This window comes from Vulpes lagopus, chromosome 2 (genome assembly GCF_018345385.1).
Source record: "Vulpes lagopus strain Blue_001 chromosome 2, ASM1834538v1, whole genome shotgun sequence".
NCBI lineage: Eukaryota > Metazoa > Chordata > Mammalia > Carnivora > Canidae > Vulpes > Vulpes lagopus.
Genome location: NC_054825.1, coordinates 86,578,902 through 86,597,364, shown reverse-complemented (window position 1 = coordinate 86,597,364; position 18,463 = coordinate 86,578,902). Strand labels below are relative to the sequence as shown.

General features: G+C 41.1%; 1 protein-coding gene across 5 annotated transcripts in view; it reads left to right on the top strand.

Moving 5' to 3' along the window:
* The window catches only part of IL20RA (interleukin 20 receptor subunit alpha), a 39,467-nt gene extending 24,854 nt beyond the window's left edge, over nt 1-14,613 (top strand). For all 5 annotated transcript variants that reach the window (XM_041737685.1, XM_041737689.1, XM_041737699.1 and 2 more), the window contains 5 exons: nt 1,842-2,020; nt 3,176-3,351; nt 3,919-4,063; nt 11,618-11,757; nt 13,730-14,613. In XM_041737685.1, coding sequence (XP_041593619.1) covers nt 1,842-2,020; nt 3,176-3,351; nt 3,919-4,063; nt 11,618-11,757; nt 13,730-14,521 — 1,432 coding nt within the window. In that variant the 3' untranslated portion in view covers nt 14,522-14,613. The remainder of the gene's footprint in view (nt 1-1,841; nt 2,021-3,175; nt 3,352-3,918; nt 4,064-11,617; nt 11,758-13,729) is intronic.
* Nucleotides 14,614-18,463: the final 3,850 nt, after the last annotated feature.

Genomic DNA, 18,463 nt, shown 5'->3' with positions numbered 1-18,463 from the left:
GAATTCATGGCATGTAGTAAAGTTTAAATATCATCTTATGAAATCTTTGTATTAGTATGTTAAATATATGTATGTTTATAGGAGCTGGGTCACAATGTACAATGTATTTCTTCTTGTGGCTCACAGCCAAAAAAAAGTTGGAAAGCCTTAGGCAGTGGTGACTGCTTGATGGAAAAGTTGGTCAACAAGATCTGAACTGTATTTCTAATGTCTTTTCAGCAGGTATGGTACTTATGAAACAAGATACATTGTCTTTTGGAAATCTGTTGCTATATTATGAAAAGAGAGGATACCCTTAAGCTTTGACAACACTTGAGAAAGTCCACATTTCCTCATCCTCAAGACATGCTCTTGCCTTGACTTATGTAATGTCTGTTTCTCATTCTCCCTCTTTAGCTGCAATTTCTTTTCTTTTTCTTTTTTAAGTAGGCTCCATGCCTAGTGAGGAGCCCATGTGGGGCTTGAACTCACAACCCTGAGATCAAGACCTGAGCTGAGACCAAGAATTGGATGCTCAATCAACTGAGCCATCCAGATGCCCCTTTAGCTGCTATTTCTAACTGTACTTTGGAACCAACTTTTTAACCTTGATGATCCTGGAATTGTATCTTAGGATTTGCTGTGGCTCCAGGATAATTTTATTCACACCTATGCCTTCAATGAACAATTTCGTGCCTTTGATTTCAAAATCACTGCCTCCCACTCACATCTCTGTGCTGAGCCCCAGTGCCTACTGGGCATCCACATCTGGGTATCTTTCACATACCTGAGGTTCACAGGTGAAAAGCTGAACTTGTTATCTTCCCTTCCTCCCACCCCACCTCCCCATTTCTCAAACCTATTTCTCAGGATTCCTCATCTTGGTAAATGTTACCACTGTCCCAGATGGAAAGATATATCATCCTGAACACCTTCATCTCTCTCATCTCTTACCTACACTCCATTACCAAGTCCTGTCTCCTAATATTTCTTCCTTTGGTCCTGTCATCTATTCCACTGCCACCACCCCAGCCCAAGCCACCTACATCTTCCACCTGGACCACTGCAGTATCCCCTCAAGGGATCCCCAGGCTGCCACTCCTACCCCACTGCTTTCTCCATGCTACACCAGTTAGCCTTCTAAAACCCCAGCACACCTGCTTTAATCCCTTCATAGCTTCCCATGCAACCCTGTCTCTCTTCGTGGCTCTTCAACTCTCTACATCTCAGTCTCTCCCACCTGAAAACTGTTAAAAATATTTCCCCCTCCCCACTTGCTTTGAGTGTTGTGTCTTTAATAAAGAAAGGAGAAATCTATATGAACACCCAGTCACTATCATCACCATCACTATAATTACTGCGGCATGCACTCCAATCTAGTGAATTTTCCCTAGAACCCTTGATAACAAGTACATTTTAAAATTTTATGGAAATGTCAAGGTAATTTTTCTTCCAAGAAAAAAAAATGACTAATTTTCTAAAAATAGCCCATCAAATTGACCTTCACAGACATGGTGGACTAAAAATCTTACATAGATAATTACTAGAAGAACTGATCACACAACATGTAAATTTTTACTGTAACCCAAGAATAATAAAAAAAATACATGCTCTCAAAATGTGCTATCCATATTATAATTCACAGAAAAGAGAGGTGATTGCAGAAATTCTGACTCATACTCCTGACAGCTAATGAAAAAAATTGCTAGCAGCAAACATGGATTCTTCTTATCTCAATGACAGGCACTTTTGTTCTGAAGTGAAGGTCTGAACTTCCATTCAATTTTGTATAATGACTGTTTTTCCCCCCTATTGGGATCACAGAAGGCACGTCATTATTAATTCAGTTTCTTTCTCAGCAGATATGGGCAAAAGAAATGGCTGAGTAAATCCGAATGTAGAAATATCAATAGGACCTGCTGTGATCTCTCTGTGGAAACTTCTGATTATGAACATCAATATTATGCCAAAGTTAAGGCCATTTGGGAAACGAATTGTTCCAAATGGGCAGAAACCGGACGATTCTATCCATTCTTAGAAAGTAAGTAACATGATTGTCTGTAAATACAGAAAATATCAAGTTCATCTGACCGTCAAGTGTGGCGTCTCGGCCTCACAGATAGCATTGCCCAAGAGGCCAGTGCTCTGGTGACTTTGTTCTGTTCTCTGTCCCTCAGCTGCTAGAGTGACCAGCCCACAATGCTCCACCTTGCTAGTACTCAGTTTCGTCTTTATAAGGAGAGGTTTGGCTGAGTCATCCCTAAGATCTCTCCCAGATCCAAAATTAACATTATTATCAAAATTCAATTTTGTTTCATTATTTAGTGAAGACTGTAATTTGAAGAACTGACAGGTTTTTTTTCACTGCTGTGGGTTTATAAACCATGGATATAGGTGCACAAGATTGACACAAGATTGTTCTGCTTGCCAAACTAAGTCTCTTCTTGTTATGAACAGGTTAGTGTGATGACATCATTTCTAGGTGTAACTCAGAATTCAGGCAACATCTTCCTGATATTTGCTCTTTAAATTTTTCCATGTCTTGTTCTGTGCTGATTCAGCCGTAGAGGACCCACTCAGAGCTGCCCTAATGAAGTTTACGAGTGCTCCTCCAGTCCTGGAGCTGGAACCTCTCCTTAAATGCCCTTCTTAGTGTGGCACTGCCCCTTTCCATTTATCTGTAGGCCAAGAGCTAAGAATGATTTTTACATTGATATAAATAAGAATTGCAACAGAGATCATATGCCTGTAGAGCCTAAAATGCTTCCTATCTGTACCTTTATGATAAAAATTTGTAAGCCTCTGCTCTAGATCATTCCAATCACATCTTCAAAAGTCTTTAACACTGCTTCATTCCTCCATGGCTGATTTCCACCACTTATTAAATCATATTAATGTTATTGATCACCAATTTTTCAAGTCACAGGAGTGTTGTAAACACTTTTAATTGTGTTTACCATCTGTTCATCCATGGGACTAGGAACTAAGTAAATACATACTTGAATTTTGTTTTTTAATATTGTGTCAGGGGTGTGAAATGACTGTTTCAAGATGTGGCAAAACCTTAGAGCATTCTGAGTCATCTCAACTAAGAGGGTAGCTTTAGGGCTTTGATTCCAGTAGGATTATACTGTAGTTTCATACATAGTGATTTCTACATGTGAACATGATACCTCCCTCTCCCCACCCCTTTAAGCACAAATTGGACCACCAAGGGTTGCTTTGACTTCAGATGAGAAATCCATTTCTATTGTCCTGACGGCTCCAGAGAAGTGGAAGAGAAGTCCAGAAGAAAGTTCTATTTCCATGCGACAGATATACTCCAACCTGAAGTATAATGTGTCCATATATAATACTAAATCCAATAGAATGGTAAGTCTGGAATGGAATGGGGTCCTCTAATCTGGTGACTTTCTGTAGCTAATGCTGAATAAGCAGCCCTGAGGCACGGGAATCTGTGAAGATGTGATATTCAAAGACATGCTAGACAAGATACAGTGGAAGTTGATATGTAAAATTCTCAACAGTGCTCTTCAGATTTCCCTTACAGAAACTCTGTCAGTGGGGTGTGATGTTGCTGTTGGGTGTAGAACGACTGTCCACCTCAGTTTGATGGAGAACTTTGTCTTGCATATGATCTGTCAGTTACTCTCCAAGAAAGAAAGAAATGTCAGTGAGAACACAGGGCAAGGTTGAGCAAGAAATCTGTCCTTACATTGTTATTTAAAATTATTCCCAGAATGGTTCCATTTCCTGACCATGCTCAGCTGAGCTCAAGGAAAAGATTATTTTAAAGATATTGCTGAAAAAAAAAAAAGCTTATAGTGATTATGAAAGATTCAGTGGTATCTCAGTGTTTTATTTCCTTCTGGAGCTATCTGTCTGGGGTGGTGCTGGAGTTCTTTGGCCCTAATTGCTGTTTCCCATCCCCTGCCCTAGTGGTCCCAGTGTGTGACCAACCACACACTGGTGCTGGTCTGGCTGGAGCCAGACACTCTGTACTGCATCCTTGTGGAATCTTTCGTCCCAGGGCCACCTCGTCTTGCTCAGCCTTCTGAGAAGCAGTGTGTCCGCACTTTGAAAGGTATGCTTAAAAACCCTCAGCTGGTCTAGAGAAGGAAATCTGATAAAACTAGAAGTGTGGCAATTATAAACAAAGTTTGGACAAATCCAAATCTACCAGAAACAGGTTGGGACAAAAGCAGAGACAACCATCACCAGATGTGCATTGAGAAGCCTAGGACTCTGCCATTGAACTTGACCCGCATTAGGGTGTGTTTACATTCCCCCCGGGGAACTCTTACCACCTGTCCTGATACCTGCTTGCCAATAATCTTAATCCGTGGGAAAATGACAATTAAGAATTTTTACACGCATCTTTTTTTTTTAATTGTCATCCCTTTCATCAGTAGAAATTCTGTGGTCCTCCAGAACATCAAGTTTTAGTGCTAGAAACAAAACATTACCCTAAAAACACTTGAAGACACTAGCTTTTGCTCACTCTCAGGAATACAGATTACAGGCTCCACAAGTTGCATTCAGATATCACTCACTGGCTGCAAAAGCATCTGGGATCAGCAAATCCACAGTTACTCCCTCACTTACATTGCTTCTCTCTCTTTCCTTTTGTCTCTTCATTTTTTTCTGAATTTGGCTGAAGACTGTCATTCTTGTTAGGAGAGAAAAGAGTTCAGAACTTGGCATTTGTATATTTGTTCTTCCTGAAGGGTGAGAAGACCTTGAACTCAAAACCTAAACATTGCAAATAAACTCTGACATTTACCTTCATCAAATGGCTCATGATTCATTATTCCTCCATTTCCCTCTTCCAAACATGCTGTCCTAGAACTAATGTCACACCTTTTCCCCCATCACCAGCTGTGGGATGGCCATGGTGATAAGACTCCTGCTTTCCTCTTCCCTCTCACTGAGCCCATCACAAGTTGAAACTGTCTTAAAGAATATAAAGGGGATTTTGTGAGTACCTATTGAAAGTGAAAAGCTTTATTTTTGAATCTCTATCCTTTCATACTTTCCCCTTAAAATGAAGGCTTCCTTGCCATATGTCAAAGAAAACTGAAATGCTAAGCAAGCAAAAGACAAAACAAAGCAGATTGGCCACTCTCAGCATACACCAGCTCAGCCACCTCCCTACACACATCCCAAGCTCCAGACCTACCCAAAAAGTCTAGAAGGTGATGCCATACATTCCTGTCTTCTACTTAATATTTGGAAAAGGTTGAGTCAAATGTGTATATGGAAAAGTGGGGGCAGCTTAATAGGATCTTATCAAGAGGGTTCCCATTTTGAGTTTAAAGTGTATATGTTGCTTGAATATTAGACACACTTAGCTTCAAATATAAGACCTGCATGAGTCTCATAACCAGACATAAAATGTTGGAATATCTGCTGAAAGTGCCGTGTTGAAGTCTACTAGTATTAGTGTATTATTATCTAAGTCTGTCTTTACTTTAGTTATTAATTGACTGATATACTTGGCAACCTACCACATTAGGGACATAAATATTCATGATTGTTAGGTCTTCTTTTTTTGGTAATTTTATTTTTATTTTGAGGAACTTCCATATTGTTCTTCAAAGTGGTTGCACCAGTTTGCACTCCCAGCAACAGTACGGGAAGGTTCCCTTTTCTTTTCTTTTTTCTTTTTTGTGTGTGTATTTTATTTTATTTTATTTTACTTTATTTTATTTTTTAATTTTTTTTACTGGACTTCAATTTGCCAACATTTAGCATAACACCCAGTGCTCATCCCGCCAAGTGTCCCCCTCAGTGCCCATCACACAGTCACCCCAAACCCCCACCCACCTCCCGCTCCACTACCACTTGTTCAATTCCCAGAGTTAGGTGTCTCTCGAGTTTTGTCACCCTCAATGATATTTTCACTCCTTTTCTCTCCTTTCCCTTTATTTCCTTTCACTAATTTTTATATTCCCCAAATGAATGAGACCATATAATGTTTGTCCTTTTCCAATTGACTTATTTCACTCAGCATAATACCCTCCAGTTCCATCCATGTCGAAGCAAATGGTGAGTATTTGTCATTTCTAATGGCTGAGGAATATTCCATTGTATACATAGACCACAGCTTCTTTATCCATTCATCTGTTATTGGACACCGAGGCTCCTTCTACAGTTTGGCTATTGTGGCCATTGCTGCTATAAACATTGGGGCGCAGGTGTCCCAGCCTTACACTGCATCTGTATCTTTGGGGTAAATCCCCAACAGTGCAATTGCTGGGTCATAGGGCAGATCTATTTTTAACTCTTTGAGGAACCTCCACACAGTTTTCCAGAGTGGCTGCACCAGTTCACATTCCCACCAACAGTGTAAGAGGGTTCCCCTTTCTCCACATCCTCTCCAACATTTGTTGTTTCCTGTCTTGTTAATTTTCCCCATTCTCACTGGTGTGGGGTGGTATCTCATTGTGGTTTTGATTTGTATTTCCCTGATGGCAAGTGATGAGGAGCATTTTCTCGTGCTTGTTGGCCATGTCCATGTCTTCCTTGGTGAGATTTCTGTTCATGTCTTTTGCCCATTTCATGATTGGATTGTTTCTTTCTTTGCTGTTGAGTTTAATAAGTTCTTTCTAGATCTTGGAGACTGGCCCTTTATCTGATAGGTCATTTGCTAATATCTTCTCCCATTCTGCAGGTTGTCTTTTAGTTTTGTTGACTGTATATTTTGCTATGCAGAAGCTTCTTATCTTGATTAAGTCCCAATAATTCATTTTTGCTTTTGTCTCTCTTGCCTTCATGGATGTATCTTGCAAGAAGTTGGTGTGACCAAGTTCAAAAAGGGTGTTGCCTGTGTTCTGCTCTAGGATTTTGATGGATTCTTGTCTCACATTTAGATCTTTCATCCATTTTGAGTTTATCTTTGTGTATGGTGAAAGAGATTGGTCTAGTTTCATTCTTCTGCATGTGGCTGTCCAATTTTCCCAGCACCATTTATTGAAGAGACTTTTTTCAGCAGATAGCCTTTCCTGCTTTGTCAAATATTAGTTGACCATAAAGTTGAGGATCCACTTCTGGGTTCTCTCTTCTGTTCCATTGATCTATGTGTCTGTTTTTGTGCCAGTACCACACTGTCTTGATGATCACAGCTTTGTAGTACAAACTGAAATTCGGCATTGTGATGCCCCCGGCTCTGGTTTTCTTTTTTAATATTCCCCCGGCCATTTGGGGTCTTTTCTGATTCCACACAAATCTTAAGATGATTTGTTCCAACTCTCTGAAGAAAGTCCATGGCATTTTGATAGGGATTGCATTAAATGTGTAAATTGCCCTGGGTAACATTGACATTTTCACAATATTAATTCTTCCAATCCATGAGCATGGAATATTTTTCCATCTCTTTGTGTCTTCCTCAATTTCTTTCAGAAGTGTTCTATAGTTTTTAGGGTATAGGTCCTTTACCTCTTTGGTTAGGTTTATTCCTAGGTATCTTATGCTTTTGGGTGCAATTGTAAATGGGATTGACTCCTTAATTTCTCTTTCTTCAGTCTCATTGTTAGTGTATAGAAATGCCACTGACTTCTGGGCATTGATTTTGTATCCTGCCACACTGCCAAATTGCTGTATGAGTTCTAGCAATCTTGGGGTGGAGTCTTTTGGGTTTTCTATGTACAGTATCATGTTATCTGCAAAGAAGGAGAGTTTGACTTCTTTGCCAATTTGAATGTCTTTTATTTCTTTTTGTTGTCTGATTGTTGAGGCTAGGACTTCCAGTACTATGTTGAATAGCAGTGGTGAGAGTGGACATCCCTGTCTTGTTCCTGATCTTAGGGGAAATGATCCCAGTGTTTCCCCATTGAGAATGATATTTGCTGTGGGCTTTTCGTAGATAGTTTTTAAGATGCTGAGGAATGTTCTTGTTGGGTCTTCTTGTTGAATAGACCCTCTAAGTATGATATAGTGTCCCTCTTCATCTCTTACTACAGTCTTTGGGATAAACTTTAATTTATCTGATGTGAGGATTGCTACCCCAGCTTTCTTTTGAGGATCATTTGAATGGTAAATGGTTCTCCATCCCTTCATTTTCAGGCTGGAGGTGTCCTTAGGTCTAAAATGAGTCTCTTGTAGACAGCAAATAGATGGGTCTTGCTTTTTTATCCAGTCCCATAACCTGTGTCTTTTGATGGGATCATTTAGCCCATTCACATTCAGAGTAACTATTGAAAGATATGAATTTAGTGTCATTGTAATACCTATTCAGTCCCTGTCTTTGTGGATTATTTCTTTGGACTTCCTCTTTCTTTTACAGGGTCCCCCTTAATATTTCCTGCAGAGCCGGTTTGGTGATCACATTCTTTCAGTTTCTGCATATCTTGGAAGCTCTTTATCTCTCTCCCTTTTATTCTGAATGAGAGCCTTGCTGGATAGAGTATTCTTGGCTGCATGTTCTTCTCATTTAGGACCCTGAATATATCCTTCCAGCCCTTTCTGGCCTGCCAGTTCTCTGAGGAGAGGTCTGCTGTTAATCTGATATTTCTCCCCATATAAGTTAAGAATCTCTTGTCTTGCGCTGCTTTAAGAATTTTCTCTTTATCTTTGAAATTTGCAAGTTTCACTATTAAATGTTGAGGTTTTGAATGGTTTTTATTGATTTGGGGGGAGGTCTTGTCTATCTCTTGGATCTGAATGCCTCTTTCCTTCCCCAGATTTGGGAAGTTCTCAGCTATGATTTGTTCAAATATGCTTTGTGGTCCTCTGTCTCTCTCAGCCTTCTTTGGAATCCCAATTAAATGTATATTCTTCCTTCTCAGGCAATCCTTTATTTCCCTAAGCCTTTTTTCATGGGCTTTTGTTTTTCTCTTTTTTCCTCAGCTTCCTTCCTTAGCAGCAACTTGTCCTCTATGTCACTCACTCTTTCTTCCACCTCATTAACCCTAGCAGTTAGAACAACCAGTTTGGATTGCATCTCATTTAATCTTTTTTTAATTTCGGCCTGATTAGATCTCAATTCTGCAGTAATGAAGTCTCTTTCTCTTGTAGTGAATTCTTTCTTCTAGTGCAGAGTGGCTATATGAGTGGGCTGAGTCAAAAATATCAACCATGACCTAAGTAAAATACACCCTAGATGATTCCAAAGAGGTCAGAGACCAGAAAATAAAAGAAAAAGAAGGACGGAACAAAATAAAACAAAAAGACTACTAAAGTGAAAAATTTTAAAACAAAGTAGTATAGGGGGGATCCCTGGGTGGCTCAGTGGTTTAGCGCCTGCCTTTGGCCCAGGCCGTGATCCTGGAGTCCCGGGATCGAGCCCCACGTGAGGCTCCTGGCATGGACCCTGCTTCTCTCCCTCTGCCTATGTCTCTGCCTCTCTCTCTCTCTCTTTCTCTCTATCATAAATAAATAAAATCTTCAAAAAAATAAATAAAACAAAGTAGTATAAGTAAGAAGCCAAAAACTGAAAACAAAGAAGAAAAAAGTAATGAGGAAGGGGGGGTGGAGATGATGGTGGTGAGAAAGTGGTAGTGGAAAAAGAATGTAGTCTCTCTGAGGGGTCCTAGAGGGTGATCCTCTTGGTTCTGAGTGTATTTTGTTCTGTATATTAGAATATGCTCAGTCCCAAATTTATATAAACCAGCAATACTTATGTAAAACCCCAACATTGACCTCAAAAACATAAACAAGATAAAAGAGGGGGACAGATGGGAAGGAAAACAATATAATCTCACAGAATGAACCATCACGGTGTCCCACTTGGTTCTGGGTACATGTTGGTCATGTTTTAGACGGTACTAACTTCCACCATTTTAAAACAAAATGAGGCAGAAAAAACAAAAAACAAAAACCCATATCTTGTATCTACCAAAATTAAATTGAATATATTGAAGGGAATCCTGAAGTGGAAAATATATCTAAAACATGTAATTGTAGAAATATGAAAGTCAAAAAGGAAAAAACTTTAAAATGAAGAGCTGGCTGGTAAAATATTGTAGTTAAGGTGGGAAAAGAGAAAAATATTGGGAATTTTTAGTCTGATATAAGAATGAGTTGTATGGAAAAGGAAAAAAGAAGAAAAGAAAAAGGACCCTCTAGTTCTACATACTATTTTCCCTCAGTCCTGGAGCTTTCTAGCACTGCTTAGTCAAGAACTTGCTCTTCCCCTGTCCTTCCAGCTGGTCTCTGGGGGAGGAGCCTGCTGTGCTGATTCTCAGGTGTGTGTACCTGGGGGAGCTGCCCCGCCCTCTGCCGGGTGCCAGGCTCAGTGTGAGACCTCTGTCCCCTGGCAGCCTCGCCCTTCCCAGGCACAAGGTGACGCCAGGAAGAACAGCAACACTGGTGGAGGCCAGGTCTCCAGCTCTGGAGTCAGCTCCCCCAGGAACTACCGCAGCTCCCAGTCTGCACCCGCCTAGGTGCTCCCAGGGCAGCAAGGGGCACTGACCTGCACAGCTCAGGGGCGCCCGGCGGCAGGAGCGTCCTCGCTGTCCTGTGCCCTCCCTGCCTCCGCCTGTCCCGGGGGGAGCGCAGGATCCTGGCTGTGTCTGCTCGGTGCCCTGTGCTCCTGGAATTGCGCTCCCAGGGCCCTCTCTCCCACAGGGATCGGGGCTCAGCCACCTCCGTCCAGAGCCTTCGCCTGACCCCTGGCTTCTCCCCGATGCCCCAGGGCTGAGCGCTTTCCCCCGGTGCCCCTCTTCTCATAGTGACCCGGGGATCTGGAGGCTTCCCTGCCCCTCCTGCGGTTCTGCCCAATCTCCCTGCTGAGCACGTTTGTGTCCAGGAAAACAAGGGCGCGGATTTTTAAAGTCCCCGCATCCCCAGGGCTGGGCTTTCCTGCCCTGAGGCTCCCACCCACCCGGCTCCTCCCCGGGGCCCTCCGCCACTTGATTCTTTTTTATTTTCTTTCCATCTTCCTACCTTGTTAGAAGTGAAAACTTAAAAAAAAAAAAAAAAAAAAAAAAAAGAAGTGAAAACTTTTCTCTCTGTAGCGTTCCAGCTCTTCTCTCTTTAAATCTCACGACGAATTCATAGGTGTTCAGGATGTTTTGAAAGTTGCCTAGGTAAGTTTGTGGGGCCAGGTGAGTTGAGGACCCCTACTCTTCCACCACCTTGCCCCTCCCTCCAGAATATCTGCTGATTGGGTTGTTGATGCAGCCATACAGTGAGGTCTACAAGTCCAGATGATTCTTGAAAACCAGCTCTTGTCAGAGAGTAAGAATTCTGAACATTATATGGTCCCATTCATTTGGGGAATATAAAAAATAGTGAAAGGGAATAAAGGGGAAAGGAGAAAAAATGAGTGGGAAATATCAGAAAGGGAGACAGAACTAGGGGAAACTCTGGGAAACGAACTAGGGGTGGTAGAAGGGGAGGAGGGCGGAGGGGTGGGGGTGACTGGGTGACGGGCACTGAGGTGGGCACTTGATGGGATGAGCACTGGGTGTTATGCTATATGTTGGCAAATTGAACTACAATAAAAAATAATTAATTAATTAATTAATGAAAAAAGAATTCTGAGACCCCTTATCACTTTTCCTACAAGCTTCTCCATTTATAAATGAAAAACTGAATTCCTGAATGTAAGTGATCAGCCCAAAGCCACCTGACATTGCCAATATTTTCCCACCACATGGAATCATAACCCTCTATCCCCCCCTCCCTTTTTTTACAGACCAGACATCAGCATTGAGGGTTAAAATCATCTTCTGGTATGTTTTGCCCATATCTGTTACCGTGTTTCTTTTTTCTGCGATGGGCTACTTCATGTACAGATACATCCATGTTGGCAAAGAAAAACACCCAGCAAATTTGGTGAGTGCTTAGCGTGGCAGGAGTCATACACACTCCCTTCCAGAAAAGTAGAAAAGGAGACTTTAGAACTGACACTGGCAGTTTACAGGCAGAGTGGGTTTAGAGTTGATGAATTAAACAACACTTTTGCTACTAGATTCACTCAGTAACATAACCAAAGAGAAGGATTCCTCAGCTTTGACGATGATTTTACATGTAATGAACAGATTAGACTAGGTCTTGAGGTACACAAATAAACTTAAGTCAGGATCCATGCCTTTCCAGAGGCTCTGGTTAAGTTGGGGACAAGTATTTCAAAATGATGCACGAAGGCTAAGACGGAACCAGGCACTGAGGACTGTGAAAGTTCAGGGAGTTACAGGGAGGGTGCTGAAACCCCACAGGGGGGCCAGGAGACGATTTACATCTGGCTTTGATTATGAAAGTGGAGTAAGAGTTAGAGCACCTACTGCTGGCAGAAAACCCAGGGGAACCAAGGTGAGTGGATGTTTGGAAAACCACATGATACTGCTTGACCACAGGTTGCTGATAAGGGGCTACAGAAGTGAGAGTGGGAAGGAGGGGGAGGGCCAGGTAACAGGAGAATTGGGTGTTATTCTAATGAACTTGGGTTTTGCATTCTCTTCGAAAAGAGAACTCTCTGTAGGGTTTTGAGTAGGGAGCGCCAAGGTCAATATCATGTTTTAGATCCAGATGGAGAGGGTCTAAGATAACGTTGGAGGAAGTAAGATTAAAAACAAAAAAAGCAGCTAGGAGACTCTGCAGTTGTCCAGGGAACAAAGAGGAGAGTCTACAAGAGGAGAGTGGGATGTAGGGCTGGACAAAGTGTGCAATGGGAACACATTTTGAAGGGAAACGACCAGGACAGGCATTCACAGCAAGGAGAGCAGGAAAATATTAAGATGGAATAAACCTATACTTCTGGATGGTACACTGAAGGTTTCCCATGAGCTGGGCATATTTTAACCACAAAAATAATTTATCTGCAAATTATTAAAATATAACGTTTACATATGCATGATGCATACATGTATTCCTGTTTGGTTTTTAAATGTTTCTCTTGTTCTGCCTGCTTTTAGGCTTCAGAGGTAGCTTCCTATGGCAGAGGGATACCTACCTGGGAGGAACAATCCCAGGAGAATTGAGCACATGTCACTTTCTGAAGCCAAATGTTGTAAAAGAATGAGGCTAAAGGTCCTGTTTTGTGATGTTAAATCACATCAGGGGGTGCACAGTGAGGATTGAAACACAGCTCATGACAGGCCATCTCAAAGGGCACCTTCCACATATCCCCAGTACCAGTTTAATCTCCACCCAGTTTTCCTGGGTGACATGATTTAGAGTATGTCGGCCATAACCTGGCACATGGAGTGCCCTTTTTGGCCTCATTACAGTATGATTAGAATGGTATAGGGGGGAAGTGAGGAAAACCATCCCTACTCATGTGCTTCTTTCCCTCTTTACATCCAATTTTTATGACCATCCACATTTCATGTCCAGGGCATGTCCCAGTCAGGTCTGGGAGCACAGGTAACCACTGCCACCTGACAAATACGTCATCAACACTAATTAACAAAGCAGTTTCCAAACTATCTCACTCAGTGCTCGCCGCTTCATACGTGACAGAAATTCTGAGTTTACAGAATTAAAAACTGAGCCTCAAGAAATTAAATAACTGCCCTGAACTCCCTGGGCCAGGTAAGGAAGGGGGCAATGACACCCAGATCTTTGGACTTGATACACACCCCCAGGGACCACTTTGCACTTCCATATGCCTTTTCTGTATGTCTTGGGTCTCTTGCCTCCATGTGAATGAGGCTTTCTGTTTATTCCAAGAATAACTTTCACTTCCATGAGTTGGTAAGAATAGGTCTTTAGAACTATGTGATGACAGTATAAGTTCTACTTAACAGCTGTTTTTCGTGTCTCTCTCAAGTGAAAAGGTGAAAACCGTTCTCTTCTGTCTTTACAGATTTTGATTTATGGAAATGAGTTTGACAAAAGATTCTTTGTACCCGCTGAGCAAATTGTGCTTAATTTTATCACCCTCAATATTTTGGAGGATTCTAAAATTTCTCAGAAGGATTTAAGTGTAATGGAAAAAGGCAACGATGTATGGGATCTGAATGAGCCCCACCAAGACCAGGAGCCACATCAGGCAGAAATGGAGGTGAAACACTTGGGGTATGCTGTACATTTGGTGGACATTTGCTGTGACTCTGAGGAAACAACCAAGGGCCTGCCCCTAACTCAGCAAGAATCACCCAGCAGGACAATGCCCACAGGTAAAGCCGTCATTGAATATGAGTATGCGGTAAGAACTGCTGACATCTGTGTGGGGCCTGGAGATCACGACCTCAATCTGCAGGAGGAGGTGTCCCTCCCAGGACAATTCTTTGAGCAACAGGCAGCTCTGACAGACCTGGGCTCCCCCACACCACTGTATTCCTACGTCCCTCAGCTGCGAGACTTGGACCAGCGGCAGTGGGAGCACCCAGACACGAGAAAGGAGCCAGATGAAAAGTCCTCCACCACACTGGTGGATTGGGACCCTCGGACTGGTAGGCTGTGCATGCCGTCATTCTCTAGCTTTGAACATGACTCAGAGGGATGCTCACATCCTGAGTACGAGGAGTTCACGGAGGAGGGCCTTTTGTCTAGACTCTATGAGGAGGAGGCTCTAGATGAGCCATCAGAAGAAAGTGAAGTCTATCTCATGAAATTTATGGAGGAATGGGGATTGTATGTGCAAATGGAACACTAATCCTTGAACTTCCCTTTGCCACACCCCTGCTGTTACAAGGCTCGTGAGTGTAAACATAGGAGTGATCAAACAATAAAGTACGTGGAATGAAAGACAGTTTACTCAGATTTTCTGTGTTGCTGAGAATTACTTGTTTCTTCTCTATTCTCATAGCACTTCTTTCCTTCTGCCTCATATGGGGGGTTGGTTCATGCATGTGGGTGTCTTGTGATGTCGGTGGGTACCTGGAATGAAGGCGCTGACCCATCATTTTGTAAACATTCAAAAATGTTTGCCAAATTGGTTGAAGAATTCACTCAAGTGAGCATGTATGGCTTTTATTTTCTGGGCACTTATCAGGTGTACAGCACCGTAAAAAAATATTTCATGAAGCCCATTCATTTTATAAATACGACTTTTATTAGAATTTGGTCTCCTGTCAAAGCGATGAAATAGATCAAACAAATACCACTAAATTGGTGGTAAGTTGGTCATATTTAAGCCCAACCCACTATTCAATCACAATAATCCAAGTTCAGAGTGAATAAATCACTCACAGTTCTTGATAGCACACACTTTTGGCTACTTTAAGTGGCCATATTTATATTTTATGAGAATTTCTGGAATGTTAATATAAATTATTACTGTTTTGTAGTCAGAAAATATCCTCTCAATAACTTAGTAGGCACTTTTAGTAGGAAACCTACCCTGAAGGAAAATGCCACCTTTTATGATAGAATAGTACATTTTATTTCTGGAAATTTGTATTTTTTAAAAGATTTTATTTATTCATTTGAGAGAGATGAGAGTCAGTGCAAGAGAGAACAAGCAGGGGATGCAGTAGAGGGAGTGGGAGAAGCAGGGTCCCCATAGAACAGCGACACCCGCCCCCTCCATGTTCAAGCCCAGGACCCCGGGATCATGACCTGAACTAAAGGCAGATGCTTGACCAACTGAGCCACCCAGGTGCCCCTGCAAATATGTCTTTAAAAAGATACTATACAATGGAATATTATTTAGCCATCAGAAAGGACGAATACCTACCATTTGCTTCGATGTGGAGGGAACTGGAGGGTATTATGCTGAGTGAAATAAGTCAGTCACAGAAAGACAATCATCATGGTTTCACTCATATGTGAAATATAAGAAATAGTGAAAGGGACTATAAGGGAAAGGAGGGAAACTGAGTAAGGAAAAATTAGAGAGGAAGACAAACCATGAGAGACTCCTAACTCTGGGAAACAAAGTGTTGCAGAAGGGGACGTGGTGGGGGGATGGGGTGACTGGGTGATGGGCACTAAGGAGGGCACTTGATGGGATTAGCACTGGATGTTATACTCTTTGTTGACAAATTGGATTTAAATTAATAAATGAAATAAATTTTTTTAAAAAGATGGTAACATAGCCTATAAGCTGGAATATGTTTAGCAGCTGAAGTATTATGTTACTATTATAATATCAAATATTCTATTTGAATGAACAATGCCTCAAAGACTCCTTGAAGTATGTATGAATGAATATCCCCTATCTACATAATCTTAAAGTCAATAAACAAACAAGGATATACAAACAAGGATATAAAAATATACAAACAAGGATATACAAACAAGGATATAAAACAAGGATATAAAAATATATAAACAAGGATATACAAAGATATATAAATATACAAACAACATACAAAATATATAAACAAAACACAAACAGGTATACAAAAGAAAAAAGTTAAATGACTAGAATATGTAAGGTAGAATGTATTAAAATTTGACACAATTTACTGTGGAAACTAAAGTGTACCATAAAACAATACCATCCTAGTTAATTTCCAGTAACTAGGCCCATTGCCTTCACCATTCATCACCTAGAAAGTTAAATTCTCCAGACACTGCATTAAAATATGAAAGGATCTATAAAGTGGAACCGTATAAAATTACTTGAGAGTTTTTGACCTGCAGAAGCAGCAATATTTTCATATTTTACCTTAATATATATTTGTTGATGCTCTTGCAGGAAACAGATAACATCCATATTTCCTTATTTATATTTTGGGTACAGGCAAACAACCCTGGTAGGAGAGATGGATTCTAGAGTTGTGATCTTTAGAGATTGTCCACAAATCCAAACAGTTTCTAATCTAATGATTTAATTAGACCATAATTATGTTAACCAGAGTGTTCTGTCCCTCTCAATCTTGGTAGACATGATTCTGCTGGTTTTAAAGAACAAATTTATAATACTAACTGTAAAAGAAGCCAAGGAGTGGAAAAGAACAAGTCATGATTAAGAGCAGAAAGAAGGGGATCCCTGGGTGGCGCAGTGGTTTGGCGCTTGCCTTTGGCCCAGGGCGCGATCCTGGAGACCCGGTATCAAATCCCACATCAGGCTCCCGGTGCATGGAGCCTGCTTCTCCCTCTGCCTGTGTCTCTGCCTCTCTCTCTCTCTCTGTGTGACTATCATAAATAAATAAAAAAAAAAAAAATTAAAAAAAATTTTAAAAAAAAAAAGAGCAGAAAGAAAACAAAGTGATTGATGTGTCGTACAGTGTCCTCATCTTCCTCACCCAGGAAAGAAGGATGAGAACTCCCTCAGGGCTGTGTTGAGGTGAACAGAGTTGGAATACAGAAAGCACTTAGAACAGTGCCTGGCACCTAGTGAGTGCCGTGGGTTTATTGTTATTAACAGCCAGAGCATGTGCTTAGTGCCAGAAAGACAAGCCGTTTAGACACGACTATTTCAACTTAAAGCCAGAGTGTGCCTCACCTTATTTTCCTAACTGAAAAGTACAATCATAATTTGCTTCCCACTTTATGTCTTCAGGTTGAAGTCATGGGTGGTTTTGTAAAAGGGAATCTGAGTTGCTCTTACATCTCTTGTCATTCTAAGCATGTCAGTAGAATTGAGCATTTCCAAACTTTTGTTGCTTCTACCTCTTCCACATTAGGTAAGTTTTCCTCGTGAAAACATCAATTAATGGCCCTATTTTTGTACCCCATAAATTCTAAGCAGGGTGAATGAAAATATACCCACTGCAGAGTGAGTGAAACCTAGTGCCACATCATGAGCATGGGAAGAAGGATGTGAAAAGGGGACATTGAGTGCTCAGCCTACAACATGGGAAAGATCTGGTGCCCCCAGGCTGAGCTAACTCCCAGGAAATCAATGCAGAGGAAAACTATTTGTACAGCCAAGAGCGCAAGTCTGTCCAGCATGGTAAATCTAATCAGAACATTAAATAGAGGGCTCCATCAGCATGGATCAGTGCACCTGGATCATAATCACATTCTTTCTGGCCCACACATTACCACCCCCATGTCTTGAGGGGAATTTTTGCTAACTTATCTTAGAAGAACTGTTTCTATTTTCTTTGTGGTTCCCTTCATGATATCTTCCATAAATCTTCTATCTACAGAGTTGTGTTTTTTTAAAGACTTTACACAAAAGCATGTGCCTATAATTCTTTTTTTACCAAAGAGTGCTATGGTTGTAGGTATTTTAATAGTAGTTGTTGTTTTTCACTATAGGAGATTAATGTACACATATTAATTGTAGAGTAACTAGAAATAGAGGGGAAAATTACCTGTAATATCCCAGATTTAACTACTGTAAACATATTAGAGAACTGAAACTCAAATAAGAGTGATTTTGTGCCCCAAGAGATATTTGGCAATGGCTAGAGACATTTTTGATTGACCAAACTTAAGTGAAAGGTGCTGCCAGTGTGGGAGCTGGTGGGGAAAGGCCTGGAATACTGCTAGCATCCTAGCATGCACAGGGCAGCCCTTCATGACAAAGAGTTCTCTTGTCTAAAATGTCAGTGGTGCCAAGGCTGATCACCTTGGTTAGAATTTTCCAGACATTTTTAATGTATATATGTATACATTTAAATGTATATATGTATTTTTTCCCAAAGGAGGGATCATATTGAACTCTTTTATAACTTGCTCTTTTTTCATTCATAAAATA